A 15,280-nucleotide genomic window follows, 5' to 3' on the forward strand; every position below is an offset into this window, starting at 1 on the left:
GTTCAACCGAAGAACTTTAAACGGCCGAGGAACAAGGCTTCCTCAATAAAGAGGACAAATAGGGGATGGTTAATAATTAATCAAGCCATAAACACCACAAAGACTTGTCCTTTAAATCAAGGATCCTCCTTTTCCAGCTTCCATACCAATTAATACCAAGAGAAGCCTTTTAAATTAAATTACCAGTTAAGACAGCCAGAGCCTCAGAAGGACAATTAAAATTACAAGAAGTAGCACCCCATGGTAGTGATAAGCATTTTTATTTATTATAATATACCAATAATTATTGTAACTGGGATGAGTGTTGCTTTACAGATTTTCTCAACATTTCTACAGATCTACAAGTGGACCTTGGCTTTTTGTTGCTGATGGAATTTGGCCCTCAGGGATAAAATAGTTGGGGACCTCAGTGGAGCACAATCTGCATTAAAGAACAGCATTAGGCTGAGTAAGAAGGCAGTTCAGGATTGGGCCTGTAGACAAATCATGGCTTTATTTGTACTTAGTCAGGTCAAAAATAGCAGAATTGAAATGAGCACAGAAGGTTCTTGAGAAATTTATTACATTTTATTAGGTTTTGAACATCTAGTAGCGTTTCAGAGATTGCTGAGAATTGGCGTGTATTGTTCAGAAGCATGATAAGCACTTATCCACATGTCAGATCTTTCATGTGCGTAAGGTCTTTGATAAGTGAACAGATGATAATATTAATTACACGTCAGTGCTATCTTGCTTGAAAAGAATAGAGTAGCACTTAATGCCAAGTGTTTGTAAAAGTTAATATGAGACCACAATTAACCAGAGCTGCCCTAAGGCAATTCTTTACAGACACATGACGTATTTCCCTCACTTTTCCAGAAGTCATTAAGAAAATGTTTCCTTATTACTCTGACATTGCTGCTACTTTGTGTTCACTGTGAATTTCAGAAAGAGTCTTGTTACCTGACCTTGAAAAAGCATTCAGAACATTCATCCAGTATTTGTAACCAGAACCAATGCAGTGAAACTTTAAATAGCCAATTCTGTACTGGGATTCTAAATTTACTGAATAATTAAATTCCCCCTGATAAATTCTGTATAGTGTGGCTCCCTATTGAAAATGAATAGTAGGAAGTTATACAATCAAATCATTTCCCACAGCAAATGTAAACTGTTTCTCTAGATCCGCTGTGTTTGTGGTTGTGTGTGAATTTCTTGGATCTTATAATCATCTCAGTTCAGCACAGCCAGCCTGACATTAGAATTTCTTTATGAAATTACATCAGCCTGGATCCCCAGTAGCTGATATCTGGATGCCTTTGGGCAGAACAGCCAGGTAAAGTTGAACCACTGTCTGTCTTACAAGTTGTCTATCTGGATAAGGGCACAAGAACAGCAACAGGTGAGGCAATTAAAATGATTAAAATACATCTGACGATAATCATGGATGTCAATGGCCAGTAGAGCAGAAATATCTGCATGTTACACACATGACAGATCTTCACGTATTTGTATCATTCTTTGTGTCGTCCTACTTTAACACAATTAAGAGAAAAATTAAATGGAAAAAAGGAAATTGTTTTTTTTGTTGCTACTTTAAAGCAGGAAAGAAGCTGTACAAAATCCCTGTTTACTTTGTCACACAAACTGTTTATCCAAAATGCTGTTTATGTGTTTTTGTGCATGTGGGCGTCTCTGAGCTACACAAAGATGCGTCATGTTGTAATTCACACGATGGCTTCCCAGAGGGGTGGTGTAGCCTTTGGATGACGTAATGCGTGTTTGTGTGATGTTGTCTGTGTTGGAGTGATGTCACGCATGTTTGTGTGTGTGTGCGCTGTGCGAGGGGGGGTGTACATGCAGGGCACGTGCTGAGTTTAGACAGCAGAGCTGGCCTGTGGGCCGCCACCGACTTCTTTGTGAGCCACCAGCCCGTTCAGTGCTTAGACTCCCAGATCCCAATCCCCCTGCTTCGCTCACATATTAGCTTGCCGCTATTGTTGCTTGTCTTTTCTGAGAACCGAAGAACCAGGCGTAGTGCTGATGGAAATTTTTAAGCAAGAGGACATTTTATTCAACTGAGAATACCACTGATATGACCTTCTCCCGTCCTTTCCTCTCAACCACCTCCTTCTTGGTGCTCATAGGCTTTTTAGCCATGCCTTAGGAGGGAATACCGATTAATCATCACAGACTGCACACACACAGACAGGCAGACACAGACACACACCTAGTACTCCGTCTCTTTGGAAAGCACTGACACCCCAATTGAAGGCACAGTAACCCATTCAAGGTTATAGTAAGGCAAATTCACAGAATACATACATTTGCAAATGGTACGTGGCATCTCTCAGGTGGCAGGGTACCTCTGGGTGCCCAGTGGATCTCAGACAATGAAGGACCATCTGTTTTTCTTTTGTCCTTTTCATCTCCATTTATGAATTAAGATTCATAAGACTATTTTGGCCCAGATGGAGTGGTTTATCACTGTGTCACTCTGAAACAGGACTAAGTTGGCACTAACTTTGACTTCTACAGAAAACCTTTCTCCTAAAAAAAGTTTTGATTTATTTAAAGCTTAAAGAAACTGATGCTTTACAAATTTTCTTTAAACTGTCACATATCCGTAGAAATCGGTGAGTCATTTTGAGCCGGACTTCTTGCCCCAGTGATATTTAATTGCTCCAGGTGCATCATGGGAGTCCAGAGGGGGCAGTTCGTGATGGGACTCAAGCCACTGTCTCTCACCCAAGGGGAAACCCACAGCCAGGGCCCCTCGGTGAGGCTACTGGGATAAACTGCAGTACATTACATTGTTTGGGAACAACCTGCATCCTCACCAGACGGCAAAAAGCAGGTCTCCACGCTGCTCGCTTGTGGCGTCCGTCCGTGATCATGTGAAATTGAAAACAAGGCGCGACCCGCAATTCATTTCATGCTTTTCCTATTATTTTTCTTTCTTAATAGATCTATTTGTTTTCCCTGAGACTCCCATCCATCCTTCAAATTTCCAGCACAATAAACCTGAGCCAGAGCAGCATAACAAAATACTCAAGTTCCCGGGTGATCACAGATGGACGGACCCAGCCTTGGTTAAAAACCAACCCAGAGCACAAGAAAGTGACATATATATATATATATATATATATATATATATATATATATATATATATATATATATATATATATATATATATATATATATAATATTTTTTTCTGGTTTCTGTCTAAATTGCAATTGATCCGTATGACTCAGGCCAAGGCGTACTCGAAGGTTCCTTTTTCCAGCCCCTCCACGCCATCTGCCCAAGTGGAGGAGGGCATGCTGCTGTAGGGGTCCAGCAGGATCCTGAAGCACCTGACAATCAGCAGCCCCAGGAAGACCAGCAGCATGCCGACGAGGGCGAACGCCGTCTTCTGCTCCAGGCTTAGCGGGTGACCCGCGATGTCGTCCCCGTTCATGGCCGCCAGGGAGTGGTTGAAGTGGACGTTACACATGATGAGAGCCATATTTCTGTATCCCGCTCATGTTAGGTCCAGCTTGCTGGTAAATAAGCTGGGATGGGAGAAGAGAAAGCTGCGATTAATGACGGTCGTTCAGAGAATAAACGTATCGGATGGGGAGACGTCAGTGATGAACAGGAAAATGAATTCTTATGGACTATGCATGTTTTTTTTCTTTACAAACAAAAATAACAGAAGAAAAAATAATTTCTTCTCTCCTAGATTACACATCATACAGTGTTTAGCTTTAAAATGGATACTGATCTTCACGTATTTGTTATGTATATTTTTCAATTTAATGCAATATGTGTGTATTGCATTAAACAGAGAGAGCGAGAGAGAAATGTGTGTTTAATACAGTGCAAATTAAAACTAAGAACATTAACACATACCAACACAGGCATTTCTTGCTAAATAACATTTTGAACATAAATGTCTTTCATTCTAGCTTATCGTACTATTTTTAGCATGAAATTAAATGTCCAACTAATTTAACACCTGGCAAAAAAAAAACCCCAAAAAATTATTCACAAACACGACAAGCAGGAAGAAGCTGTCTGTACCTGTTGCTATCAAGCTAGAGATGATAGTGACACAGGAATAAAGACTCGTAATTAAGGCAGCACAATTTAAGACAAACAGCCCCAGACTATAAACATGTTTACAGACCCTTGGAAACGTGCTGCGTGATGTAGAATAGCATGCTGCTCACCTTAATTCCAGCCTCATTCTCCCAGACCTGTTGCTAGGAATCCTACTGGAGTGCTCACAGTAGCCTCTCAGCAAAAATCTGAGCTCCTTATATTGATTCCTATACCCTTGTCAATAGGTGGAGAGCACTGGGTTCTGGCCCGATTCTGTGCCAGGTTTTAACTTCCAGGGTCTCAGCTTCAGGGATTTTGAAAAGGGGTGAGAGAAATTAGCTTTTTATTTTTTTTGTCCTCTGATGAGAGCACAGCCTGCCACCCATCTCGAGGTGCGACTTGCCAGCCTGTGATTCTTCGCGGAGGGATGCGCCGCTTCTCACTGGCTGGTGCTTCATTATCATTCCGACCCCCCCCCCCCCCCCCCCATCCATACCTCAAAGCGGGGGCACACCCTGCCTGACAGTCGCGCCTTCAGTCCCAGCCAGCCAGTCTGTCCCCAGTCACACGCGGCGGCGGTGATGTAGATACTAAGAGGAGGGTGGGGGCTATCCCCCCCGTTTTCCCACAACGTCTCCCCCTTAAATGTCAAATGTGTGCTCGTCCCGCCAGTCTTCTTCATCACTTAGCACTGGAATACTAGGCTGCCTCTCCGTGCACTTAGGCTAATATAAATATGGCACTATCTTTAACCAGGCTGTTAATTATCTCAGGCTGCTTTTTAAAAAATGAATTACAATCTCTACTTAAAAGCTCATTAGCAGACACCTGCTGTGTAGCACTGATAACGGACAGTTTACACAGAATATTAATAAAAATACATTTTATATGAATTACTCACACGGTCACTTAACGTGATACTAGTACTGTGTTTAGATTATGGGTATATGGGGCATGTTTTCAGATTTTATTCTAGATTTCTGTCATTGGTAGCTTTGGTATACTTTAGAGAGGAGAGTTTAATTGTCTCCTCATTGTTCTAAATATATTTTCCAGATATATCTCTGGAATGAGCCTGGCTACATTACCTGCAAACTTTCAATAAGAGTATAAAATAAAATAATAAATACAAATAGTTAATAGGCAAAACTGTATGTTTCTAGTTCATTTTGAAAAAGAAAAAAAAACATGTAAAAAATATTTTTTCCCATCATCTAATATTAACTCTTTGGAAATAAACAGGTTATTATATTTACTGTTTTTCGAGTTCATGGCAAAATAAATTACTGGTAAAGAATTACAGTGAAAGATCACTTGAGTTTTTTTTATAATGAAAATGAATGAGCTGACAGTGAAGTGAATTCTCATTTATTGACATAATAGATTAGATTAAAAACAACCCAGGAAGCAGCAGGCCCCATCCAAAAGACATTTAATTCCCATTGAAAAAATGAAAGCAGTGGCTTCCTGATGAAGCTGAATGACCAGAACCATCCCATACCACACTGCTGTCCATGGCAAAATTTCCTTTTTCTTCCTATCCTGAACATCTATCATTATTTAGCAATTACTGATTCCTGCTGAGCAGTTCAGGACTGTGCCCAGAGCCTCAAACAATCAGTAGGTGTGAGAACAGAATCGCTATACCATCCTCTCTTGTCTGTCATTGTATACTGGCACACCTTGGCCTTGGACAGCAAGAACAGGCTTCAGGTTTCAGCTTGTCTTTCGTATTCTGACCTAGATAAATAAATGTTCTTTTCAGGGAAACAGAAATCTCCCCGTTAAAGTTCTCCCAGACACCTTGATGTGTTTCTTGTGAAATTAAATAACATTTTACTGGAATCTGTCCCAGGGTGCCATTACAGAAATGCTTCAAGTAATAGTTATTGACTGCGAAAAGGAATGAGATTCATAAAAGTCCGGCCTGCAAGAGCTCCAATTAGGTTCATGCTGAGGCATCATTATCATTTAATCTCTAAAAGTGCCCCTTAGCTACCCGTGTAGCCTGTTCAGCTACTTGCTTTCGCATTTAACATTATTTAACATTATTTCATAGTCTTTATTAGAGTGTGCAAATGACAGCAGGGCCACTGAGACCTTGGATTGCCAGTGTTACAAATGTTAATTTTCTTGTCCATTGGGCACCGTGTTTTTATATCAATTAGCATGATATCAGTTTTTTTTGGGGATACTGATTGTTCAACTGGATTTTTACCTCATTCAAAAAATATATTGATGAGCTGAAACATTATGACCACCCCCATGTGATACAAATATCTTTGACTATCTCATAAAAACAGTGCATGTCAAAGTCTGGGATACATTACATGGTAAGCCAACATTTGGTACTCCTAGCTGACATACTGAATTCAGAAGAACGAGGTTTGTGGGCTGTGGGGTGTCTGGGAGGGAAAGACCATTATCTGCCGACAGGGTGTTGGGCGGCTAAGGCTTGTCGATGAGAGATGTGAACAAAGGTTATATGACAGGGTTCCCCAATTCAGGTCCTGGCTATCCCATATGACAGGGTTCCCGAATTCAGGTCCTGGCTATCCCATATGACAGGGTTCCCGAATTCAGTTCCTGGCTATCCCATATGACAGGGTTCCCCAATTCAGGTCCTGGCTATCCCATATGACAGGGTTCCCCAATTCAGGTCCTGGCTATCCCATATGACAGGGTTCCCCAATTCAGGTCCTGTCTATCCCATATGACAGGGTTCCCCAATTCTGGTCCTGGCTATCCCATATAACAGGGTTCCCCAGTCTACAACACAGTTTGGCAGATGCCAGACCTTGACACTCACTGTTTTTATGAGTCAACATTATTTGCTTCATGTGGGGGTGTACATAACATAACAATGTAACAACAACTTCAGGTGTACAAAGCAAGCAATATCTCGGCAGGAGTAGGATTAACGGAATCAGTCATTTTTAGTAGAAAGAAATCCTTAAGTACATATTAATATACTGGCATCCTGTCCAGTGTATACCCCAGTTTTGCGCTGCGTGGGATACACTGGGATAGGCTCTTCTGCATCTATGACCAGGTTAAGGGGCTGGAAAATGCAAGACATATTCATATCACTACATATCATAGCTGGAACATCATAAGCTGATTATCTTTGGAATAACACGAAATCTTAACACCCACTATATCACATACTTCTAAGAAAGCACTATCGTTACACTTTGAACCATCTTATCCACAAATCATTTCCTATGATTTTTTTTCTGCTGTAAGTGCATAGCCTAGGCGCAGCATTAGTGAACGCCCACAGTGCAGCACCAGACTAGCTGGGTCCAATTCCCAATTCCCTGGTTTGCCAATAGCCTTCCGTTACGTTCTCGCGCCTTCTCTCGCGATACCGCGCGGCGGCGACCAGCTCCGGCTGATTTGAACTGCGCAGTGCAGCCGGGGCGTCTGGACTCTCCCTTCGGAAACCTGACGATTATGGCTGGAATATCGCAGGAAGTCGACGACAAGCAAGAGGATGCGGGCGCCACGGGCGCCACGAGCGAGACCGAGAGCGTCCCCCAGCAGGAAAACAGCAATGGCGTGAAAACGTAACCGTACTTTAAAACAGCGATTCTGGTCTGTGTGATGCATAGGTTTATGCTATTTAAAATGGAGGCTAACGTTAAGCAGGACTAAATCAAGCCAACATGACTGAATAGGAATAGAAACCAACGCTTTTAAAGCCCTTACACGTCGTTAAAGCAGTTCAGTTACTTGGAGCAGGTTTTCAGCCCTTGGTATTTTACCCGACCCCCACAAACTTTGATAGCTTTTTCTTTGCTAGCTAGAAGGTTATGTGGTACACAGCAGAGAATGTAGCATGAGCTGCTCCTGCAGATGCCCACCGTCACTGGATGCTGTGAGTGGCTGCTTCAAGATCACTGAAGCTCATCGCACGTGCGTCAGGACCGTCTGGCCCGGGTCCGCATATGTACCCATTCAGCTGTGTCACTGATGCTGCGCCTTCCAGCTAAATAGCTAGTCAGATTAAGGTTTATAGAAATGATGTATTCTAGGGCAGAAGTACAATGATATGCCAGTTACCTAGCTAGCAGTCTGCATTAATATTTAGCTAAGAAAAACATTTTTGTCCCATATGAATCCAGCGTGCTGTGTTGATCCCATATTGTGGACTTATTATAAAATTTATGTTTGACAGTGATTTGCGGTAATGTGACTTTTTAGTGTGTGTGTTTTTTTTTTTATCTCAACTACCGATGGTGCATTTTAAATTCATTATCTCTTGCTGCAGAGACTCAGATGAAACCCCGAAGGAAAAACCAGAACTCAAAGAGAAATCATCTGGAGGCAGGAAGTCCAGCCGATTCCAGCCCTATTCCAAAGACAAGCATGGAGACAAGAAGGGTGTTCATCGAAACCGAGTGTTCATTAGCAATATCCCATACGACATGAAGTGGCAGGCAATCAAAGATCTCATGAGAGAAAAAGGTAACGATGAGTGTGACAAATGGAATCTACATATTGGGCTGTCCTGACTCCCCAAAAACTCTCCTTCAAATATGGGAGCCATGTCTGAAATCCCACGGTCATGCGGAGAATCCTATCTCTTGCTTGTAATAGAGTCCGATTTCAGCTTTCTCTGAACATTTTAAATTTGTGTTCTGGGTCTCAATTGGGTTTCTAAATAGGGTTGGAAAGAAGCTTATACTTTGGCCAGGAATTATCTATAAGTGTGAAATTGTTCAGAGCTTTGTTACAGTATTGATGTATATTTTTTTTACAACCTGTTAATTGATGATATAACGTGTGTGTTGTTGTATCTGTTGTAAGGTGACACGTATGTTATTGAAATCATGCCCTGACACACACTGGTTTGAACTATTGGATTTCTGATTCTTAAACATTCTTAGACATGCTTTTGAAAACTGGAAGGCTTTGAAAAGGTGGATGGTCACCTTAAAACAGTTCAGTGTTATTGGTTTGGTCATTTGTTCGCAACTGTACAGCTAACATTAGCTAATTTTGAAGAGTTTTCATACTTTAGGTTGAATACAGCTCGTTAATGGCTGGATTGGTGTGTCTGTAACTGAACAGAATGGCATGGTGTTTTGTCTGGTGGTATGTTGGTCTGGACCTATTGCTAATTGAGGATTTCTGCCTGTAGTCTTGTACCAAGGCCAACAGTGAAGCGAAGACTGGTGTTTTTAAATGCATTGTTTTCTTGGTATTTTCCCTTTGCATGTCTCATGTAGTTGGTGAGGTTACATACGTGGAACTCTTTAAGGATGCAGAAGGAAAATCGAGGGTAAGTTATGTGGACAACTGGCTGTGCAAGGTTTTAAATTCCCTTGCCAGTTCTCACTTTATCAGGTGCCCTACCAGGTAACGAGCCTCCGGGCTACACTCATGTGAATTGCTACTAAACTGGTTTTGTGGATTGAGCCAGTTACAACTGGCTGTGGCTTGTGACATTCTCTGTCTGAGGGTCAGTTAGTTGATGCTACTTAATATGACTGGGACAAACTAACACTGTGCTATAACTTTTTTAGTGACTTTTGTTTTTGTTAAAGCTTACTTTTTGTTGTAGTTTGTAACTGGTTGGTAGTTATGGTTATTAAATATTTCAAAGGAAACATGCGTTTCAGTAACTTTGAACATTTCTAAATCTTGCTTTTAGATTGATCGGTTGTTTTTGTTTTCTTTTTGGATGGTAGAAATTGCAGATCTGGGTAAACTCCACTTTTGTTTTGGCAATTAAGATCTTTATTTTTGACTAAACACATGCTTCTTTCTGCTATTACACATATACCATTAATCCCTGAAAAAACACTTGTGAATGGTTCATCCAAGGTTTTGCCATACATGTTTTTTTCTTTGTTTAGCCATTTTCTGAAGTTACCATTTTAAAACTTGAGTGATTTATTACAGTAGTTGCTGCAGCATTACTTTTTACTTTGGGCCAGTATCTCCAAACCTTAATATACCTTTGATCTTGAATAAAATGGAGTAAACCTATGTGTGTATCTATAGATATATCAGTTTGTGTATATCATTCATATACACACACACATTATGACCTATCATGAAATGTCTGGATTATGGTGCCTTAAAGCTTTTACTAATAACAAAACTCAGTGGCCCAACTCATTTTACAAAGAATACTTCCCTACAGAAGACCTGAGGCTGTAATTGCTTTGGCATTTCAGAAATAACCATACAATTCTAATTCATGTTTATTGTTTAAGCTAAAACCAAACTGTATGTGTACCAGCTATTATGTTTAAGATGGCATTAATCATTATTCTTTTTTCTCCCCTTTGGTACATCTCGACTTATGCCATGTTGACCCTCCAGGGATGTGGGTATGTGCCCCCCCCCCTTTGGCCCTTGAGAAGAGGTCTGAGAATCACTGGTGTGTGTGGCCTTTTAAATCCTAATACCATTTTACCTGAATCTCGTTTGCAGTGTTGTGGAATTTAAAGATGAGGAATTTGTGAAGAAAGCTTTGGAAGTCATGAATAAGCATGATCTAAATGGCAGACCATTAAACATCAAGGAGGTAGGGCTATCAACGTTGGCTAAACATCAAGGAGGTAGGACTATCAATGAGCCACGGAGGCTCTGATTTTATTTATTTATTTTAGTGTTAAACGTTGACTGTTGGTTCTCTTGTGTTCTAACCAGCTAATTCACAGGTGTTACTCCAAACGCTTTTCAGGACCCTGATGGTGAGCATGCCCGTAGAGTGCTCCAGCGCACTGCGGGTATGTATCCTGGAGGGCGAGGCCAAGATGGTGGTCCAGGAGCAATGAACCTTCCTCCCTGTATTACCAACAATCCAAATATTCTTCCTGAGGTCATTAATTTCCTCCAGGCCGGCCGGTTGGGCTCAACAGTGTTTGTCGCCAATGTAAGGTTAAACCTCATTTTCCCTTCTGCCTTATTAGCACCGTTGAACATTACCAGGATACAGGGTATCTGTGTATCTGATTCTTGTTTTGTATTCTGCTTCCTGCAGCTTGACTATAAAGTAGGCTGGAAGAAACTTAAGGAAGTTTTTAGCATGGCTGGGACTGTGAAAAGGGCGGATGTCAAAGAAGATAAAGATGGGAAGAGTCGCGGGATGGGAACCGTCACCTTCGAGCGACCGCTGGAAGCCGTCCAGGCCATCTGTATCCTCACCCTCCTTTATCTGAATTATCTCTGTGAAATGTACATTGTGGTTAATTTCCTTGACTGCTGCTCTAAGCAATGTTTAATGGTCAGATGCTGTTTGAAAGACCCATGCACGTGAAGATGGTAAGGTTGGTTTATTTATTTATAAAATTGTTTTGGTTTTGGGGACATTTGTTGGTGATATGGTGTGTGAGGACCTGTGGATTTCGTTGTAGGATGAAAAGTCCATTCCCCCTGATGATTTCCGGCCGGTTGAGAAGTCTTCTCAGTTGCCAAGTTTGTCCTTTTTGTTTTTTTTCCCCTTGCTCCAGTGATCTAAAAATGGCCGCATTAGAACACTATTGGCAGTTATGACCATCAATATTTTTGCAGGGGGTCTTGGTGGAATCGGAATGGGCCTTGGGCCCGGAGGTCAGCCGATTAACGCCAACCGCCTCAGTGCGGGAGGAGGAGGGATGGGCAGCATGAATCCTGGAGGTAAATGAACTTTAATGTTTTGTTTACCTGGATGGTGGTGTGGGGGTGGGGAGTGGGGTCTGTTTTTGGTGATGACTTAAGTAAATGTAACTTACTCTACCTAGGGATGGATGGCCCTGGATATGGTGGTATGGGCCGAATGGGAGGTGAGTTCTATGTTAAATGGATTACGTCTTTATTATGACTAGGGGAGCAGAGTTTGTGTTAGCGTTCAAACCATTTTTGCATCCTTGTTCTCAGGAATGGGCAGTGGAGGCGGATACAGTGGTATGGATGGTATGGGCAGCATGGGGGGCTATGCTGGCAGAGACATGACACCCATGAGCAGAATGGGAGGTAATGCGGGGTCACATGCCGCACACACGTGAATCCAACCGCTTAGTTCCAAAGCAACTCAATGGTCCTGAAATGGTTTCTGCAGGAATGGATGATTATAGAGGGAACCTCGGCTCTGGCATGGGATCGATGGGGCTGGGCGGGGGAATGCCATCAGGAATGGGCAGTAACATGGGAGGTAGGCTGCTCTTCTATCTCATCAGGAAAAATACTGCATTCAGTAATTATGGGATTGCACCAAGATGGCACCCATTGTGGCACGCGCTACCTGTCTTTACACTGCATGACATGTGCCATGTCCGCATATTTATTGTGATAATTGTTGCATCTTAATCTGTACTTCTGATCTGTGTTTCGTGTTCATTTGTGTTTAGCAGAAGGACATATAAAGATTTTAATTGCATAGTGGAACTGACTGCGACAAACTCTTGAATTTTGAATGCACCTTAACTGTAGTCTAAAATATGAAAGTTTTCTTTGTGAAGTATGTTGGTGGTGCTTTGGCAAAGTGCATTGTGCAGTGCTGATAGTGGGTAAAAGATTTCACGTGTGTGTGTGATTCTTGCAGACATGTATCGCTCCGGTATAGGAGGGGTGGACCGAGACCTGGGAAGGAACGAGCTGCCCATGAATCGTGGCTTTGGGGAGACGTTCGGTGGAATGGGTAAGACGGACCCATCTTCGCACGTGTGCGTGCCGGAGTGTGCGCGTGCGTCACAACTTTGTCCATCTCATAAAATCACGTGACCAAGTGCAAATATGTAGATTGTTAGTTCTTGTTTCTGCCTGTGAAGAGAAGTTGTTGGGCTGTTTGCAGCTGACCCTAATGCTTGTGTGGGTGTTGGTCTAGGCCTGACTGCTAGTGACTTCTCTTTATCAGGAGGAGGGTTGGGAGTCTTTGCAGCAGGCATGGGTAGTGCTGGCATTGGCCCGCTGAGGCCTGCAATAGGTACTTTTTCTCCTCCCCATTTGCTTTACATTCACTAACACTCTCTCTGCCAACAAGTTAACTACATTTTCTCTTCCATGGGAGTATTTGCAGCAGAAATGTATTACTAGGCATAAGATACTTGACACCATAATTATCTATGGTTTAAACAGTCTGCCCTTGTTATAGGAGTGGGAGTCAATATTATGGAATAATGTGTTGGTTCAGCATCTTTGTATTTGTATGGCACAAGGGTGAGTGCACGAGTTCTGCTTGAGTGGTCACGTGTGGAAGAGGCAGTGTCATGCTCTGGGATTAAGGTTGCTTTTCCAGTGAATTTGAAGGAAAAAAATGTCTCACGCAAGTATCCTCAAGCTTCTGACTGGTGCTGTAGAAGTTACTGGAAGCTTGGGTGCAAATGTGGGTTTTCAACTAGTGCAGCAAACTCTCTTAACGACGCTTCCTTTCTGTAGGTGGAAGGATGGGCAGCATGGGCATGGAGCGCATGGGCCCCGGCATTGAGCGGATGGCAAGTGGCATGGATATGAACCGTGGGTACAGGGGCTATGGAGGCGGCTCGAGTCACATGGGCAGCGGGATGTCTGACAGGAGCTCGGGCTCCAAGGCAGGCTGCCAGATATTTGTACGAAATGTGAGTAGTAAAACCTGTCCTTAATGTTCTCTAAGGTTCTGAGAAGTTGACTTTAACTCTTTGCTTTACAGGGCACAGATAATGTAGCATTATGCTATTACTTGATGTTATGTTAATTCATCATTAATGGATCGTGACACATGTTTTTTCTCAAGCAGTTGCTATATTTACTGTTTGTGTTAATTTTGTAAAACTTTGTGAATTACTGAAGGAACTACAGAAAGAACAAGTCATGAATGACACGTCAATTATTGATCTCATATTTGTTCATCATTAATGAATCATGATGCATCTTTCATCCCAAGCAATTATATATTTGTTACTGTATCTATTATTTCTGCAAACCTTTATGAACTACTGAGGGAGCAAGTAATGAATAACACAGTACTGATCTCATGTTTGTTCATTATTAATGAATCGTAATGCATGCTATCTCAAGCAATGACTGTTTGTTCATGACTTGTTCATGATTTGTACTTCAGTAGTAACTGAGTTATTACTAAGTATTTGTGCCCTGTCACGTGAAGTGTTACCATTGACTTTTGCATTGCAGCTTTCCTATGATCTCACATGGCAAAAACTGAAGGAGAAATTCAGTCACTGTGGTAAGGCCTTTGGCTATTTCCTTTTACAATTTAATTATTCCTGCTGGAGTGCTAGGTCCTTTTTTTATTAATCATTTTTTTTCTTATCAGGTCAAGTGATGTTTGCTGAAATAAAGATGGAAAACGGCAAGTCCAAGGGGTGTGGGACCGTGCGCTTTGATTGCCCGGAAAGTGCAGAACAGGCCTGCCGAATGATGAACGGCACAAAGATCAATGGACGAGAAGTAGATGTTCGCATCGACCGCAATGCTTAGTCTTGTAGTCGTTATCAATAGCCTTCTGAAGTTTTTGTTTTGTTTTAAAAACATTTTGTGTACCGTCATACCATGAACGCAGTGATAATCACCCGCTTAACTCCTTGTGAATAGGGTTTGTTTATACATGGTGTCTCCAGTCTCTTTTTTTATTAATTATATTAATTGTAGCACATTTTTACAAGTAAATTTGTCACAAACTGTGGAGCGGTGATTTATAGTAATTTTTCCCAATGAAAATGGTAAAATGAGTGAGACAGACCCTGTATTGGATTGGTGATTGAAAGCTGAAACATGGGTAAGGACTGAAGCCAAAAACATTGAAAAAAGAGTTATTCCTTGACTCCTTTAAAGGTGAATGAATAGTGCTCTTCCTTAAAAAGAAGGAAACATAAATGTATATGGGTACTGCCACTGTGTGGAAGATAAGTGATTGGTCAGGTGTCTCTGCTGTGGGAGACAAGTGTGTTTGTGTAAGAGTCTGTGTTTGTGTGTGTGTGTGTTTTGAATATAAAATTGCCTTGCAGCTCTCATTACAGTCTGGGATTGGGCAACACCATATCACTGAAGCAGTATTTGTCATTGTAATGACTGAATTGTCTATGCTTTTTTTAAAAAAAAGTCATAATCCAGGAGTCATACCTACGGAGCCCCTGAAGGTACATGGGTACAAAATTTAAATGCAAAATCATCTTGTGCGCATGAGAAAGAAAGAGCATCTTATTTTTTTGCACAGGTCCCTTCAGGGGCTCCGTACACCTAACTGCTCTCTTTAAATGACTGAGAGGTTTATTTTTCCACTA

General features: G+C 41.7%; 2 protein-coding genes across 3 annotated transcripts; one reads left to right on the forward strand and one right to left on the reverse strand.

Annotated features, from left to right (window-relative positions):
- Window positions 1–3,231: 3,231 nt before the first annotated feature.
- ctxn2 (cortexin 2) lies at window positions 3,232–3,477 on the reverse strand. The gene has a single exon (XM_023814161.1). The coding sequence runs from the start codon at window positions 3,475–3,477 to the stop codon at window positions 3,232–3,234; it is 246 nt and encodes an 81-aa protein (XP_023669929.1).
- A 3,965-nt stretch (window positions 3,478–7,442) lies between these two features.
- On the forward strand, window positions 7,443–14,738 carry myef2 (myelin expression factor 2). 2 transcript variants are annotated; one of them, XM_023814168.2, is made up of 18 exons: window positions 7,443–7,636; window positions 8,341–8,537; window positions 9,302–9,354; window positions 10,404–10,411; window positions 10,515–10,608; window positions 10,768–10,959; window positions 11,068–11,221; window positions 11,299–11,348; window positions 11,441–11,501; window positions 11,598–11,702; window positions 11,807–11,848; window positions 11,943–12,038; window positions 12,124–12,216; window positions 12,607–12,702; window positions 12,919–12,987; window positions 13,440–13,618; window positions 14,172–14,223; window positions 14,314–14,738. In XM_023814168.2, the coding sequence occupies exons 1-18, from the start codon at window positions 7,524–7,526 to the stop codon at window positions 14,475–14,477; spliced, it is 1,818 nt and encodes a 605-aa protein (XP_023669936.2). In that variant the 5' UTR covers window positions 7,443–7,523; the 3' UTR covers window positions 14,478–14,738. The 2 variants fall into 2 exon arrangements, with proteins under 2 accessions (XP_023669936.2, XP_072574048.1); XM_072717947.1 differs by lacking the exons at window positions 7,443–7,636; window positions 8,341–8,537; window positions 9,302–9,354; window positions 12,919–12,987 and having other exon boundaries at window positions 9,435–10,411.
- The last annotated feature ends 542 nt before the right edge of the window (window positions 14,739–15,280 follow it).

This window comes from Paramormyrops kingsleyae, chromosome 11 (genome assembly GCF_048594095.1).
Source record: "Paramormyrops kingsleyae isolate MSU_618 chromosome 11, PKINGS_0.4, whole genome shotgun sequence".
Lineage (NCBI taxonomy): Eukaryota > Metazoa > Chordata > Actinopteri > Osteoglossiformes > Mormyridae > Paramormyrops > Paramormyrops kingsleyae.

Excerpts from the sequence above, each read along its gene's own strand:
- myef2 (XM_023814168.2), top strand. The coding sequence starts at position 7,524 with ATGGCTGGAATATCGCAGGAAGTCGACGACAAGCAAGAGGATGCGGGC. Across the intron at positions 11,703-11,806 it reads GGGCAGCATGAATCCTGGAG|GGATGGATGGCCCTGGATAT; the intron begins GTAAATGAACTT and ends TACTCTACCTAG. Across the intron at positions 12,217-12,606 it reads AATGGGCAGTAACATGGGAG|ACATGTATCGCTCCGGTATA; the intron begins GTAGGCTGCTCT and ends TGATTCTTGCAG.
- ctxn2 (XM_023814161.1), bottom strand. The coding sequence starts at position 3,477 with ATGTGTAACGTCCACTTCAACCACTCCCTGGCGGCCATGAACGGGGAC.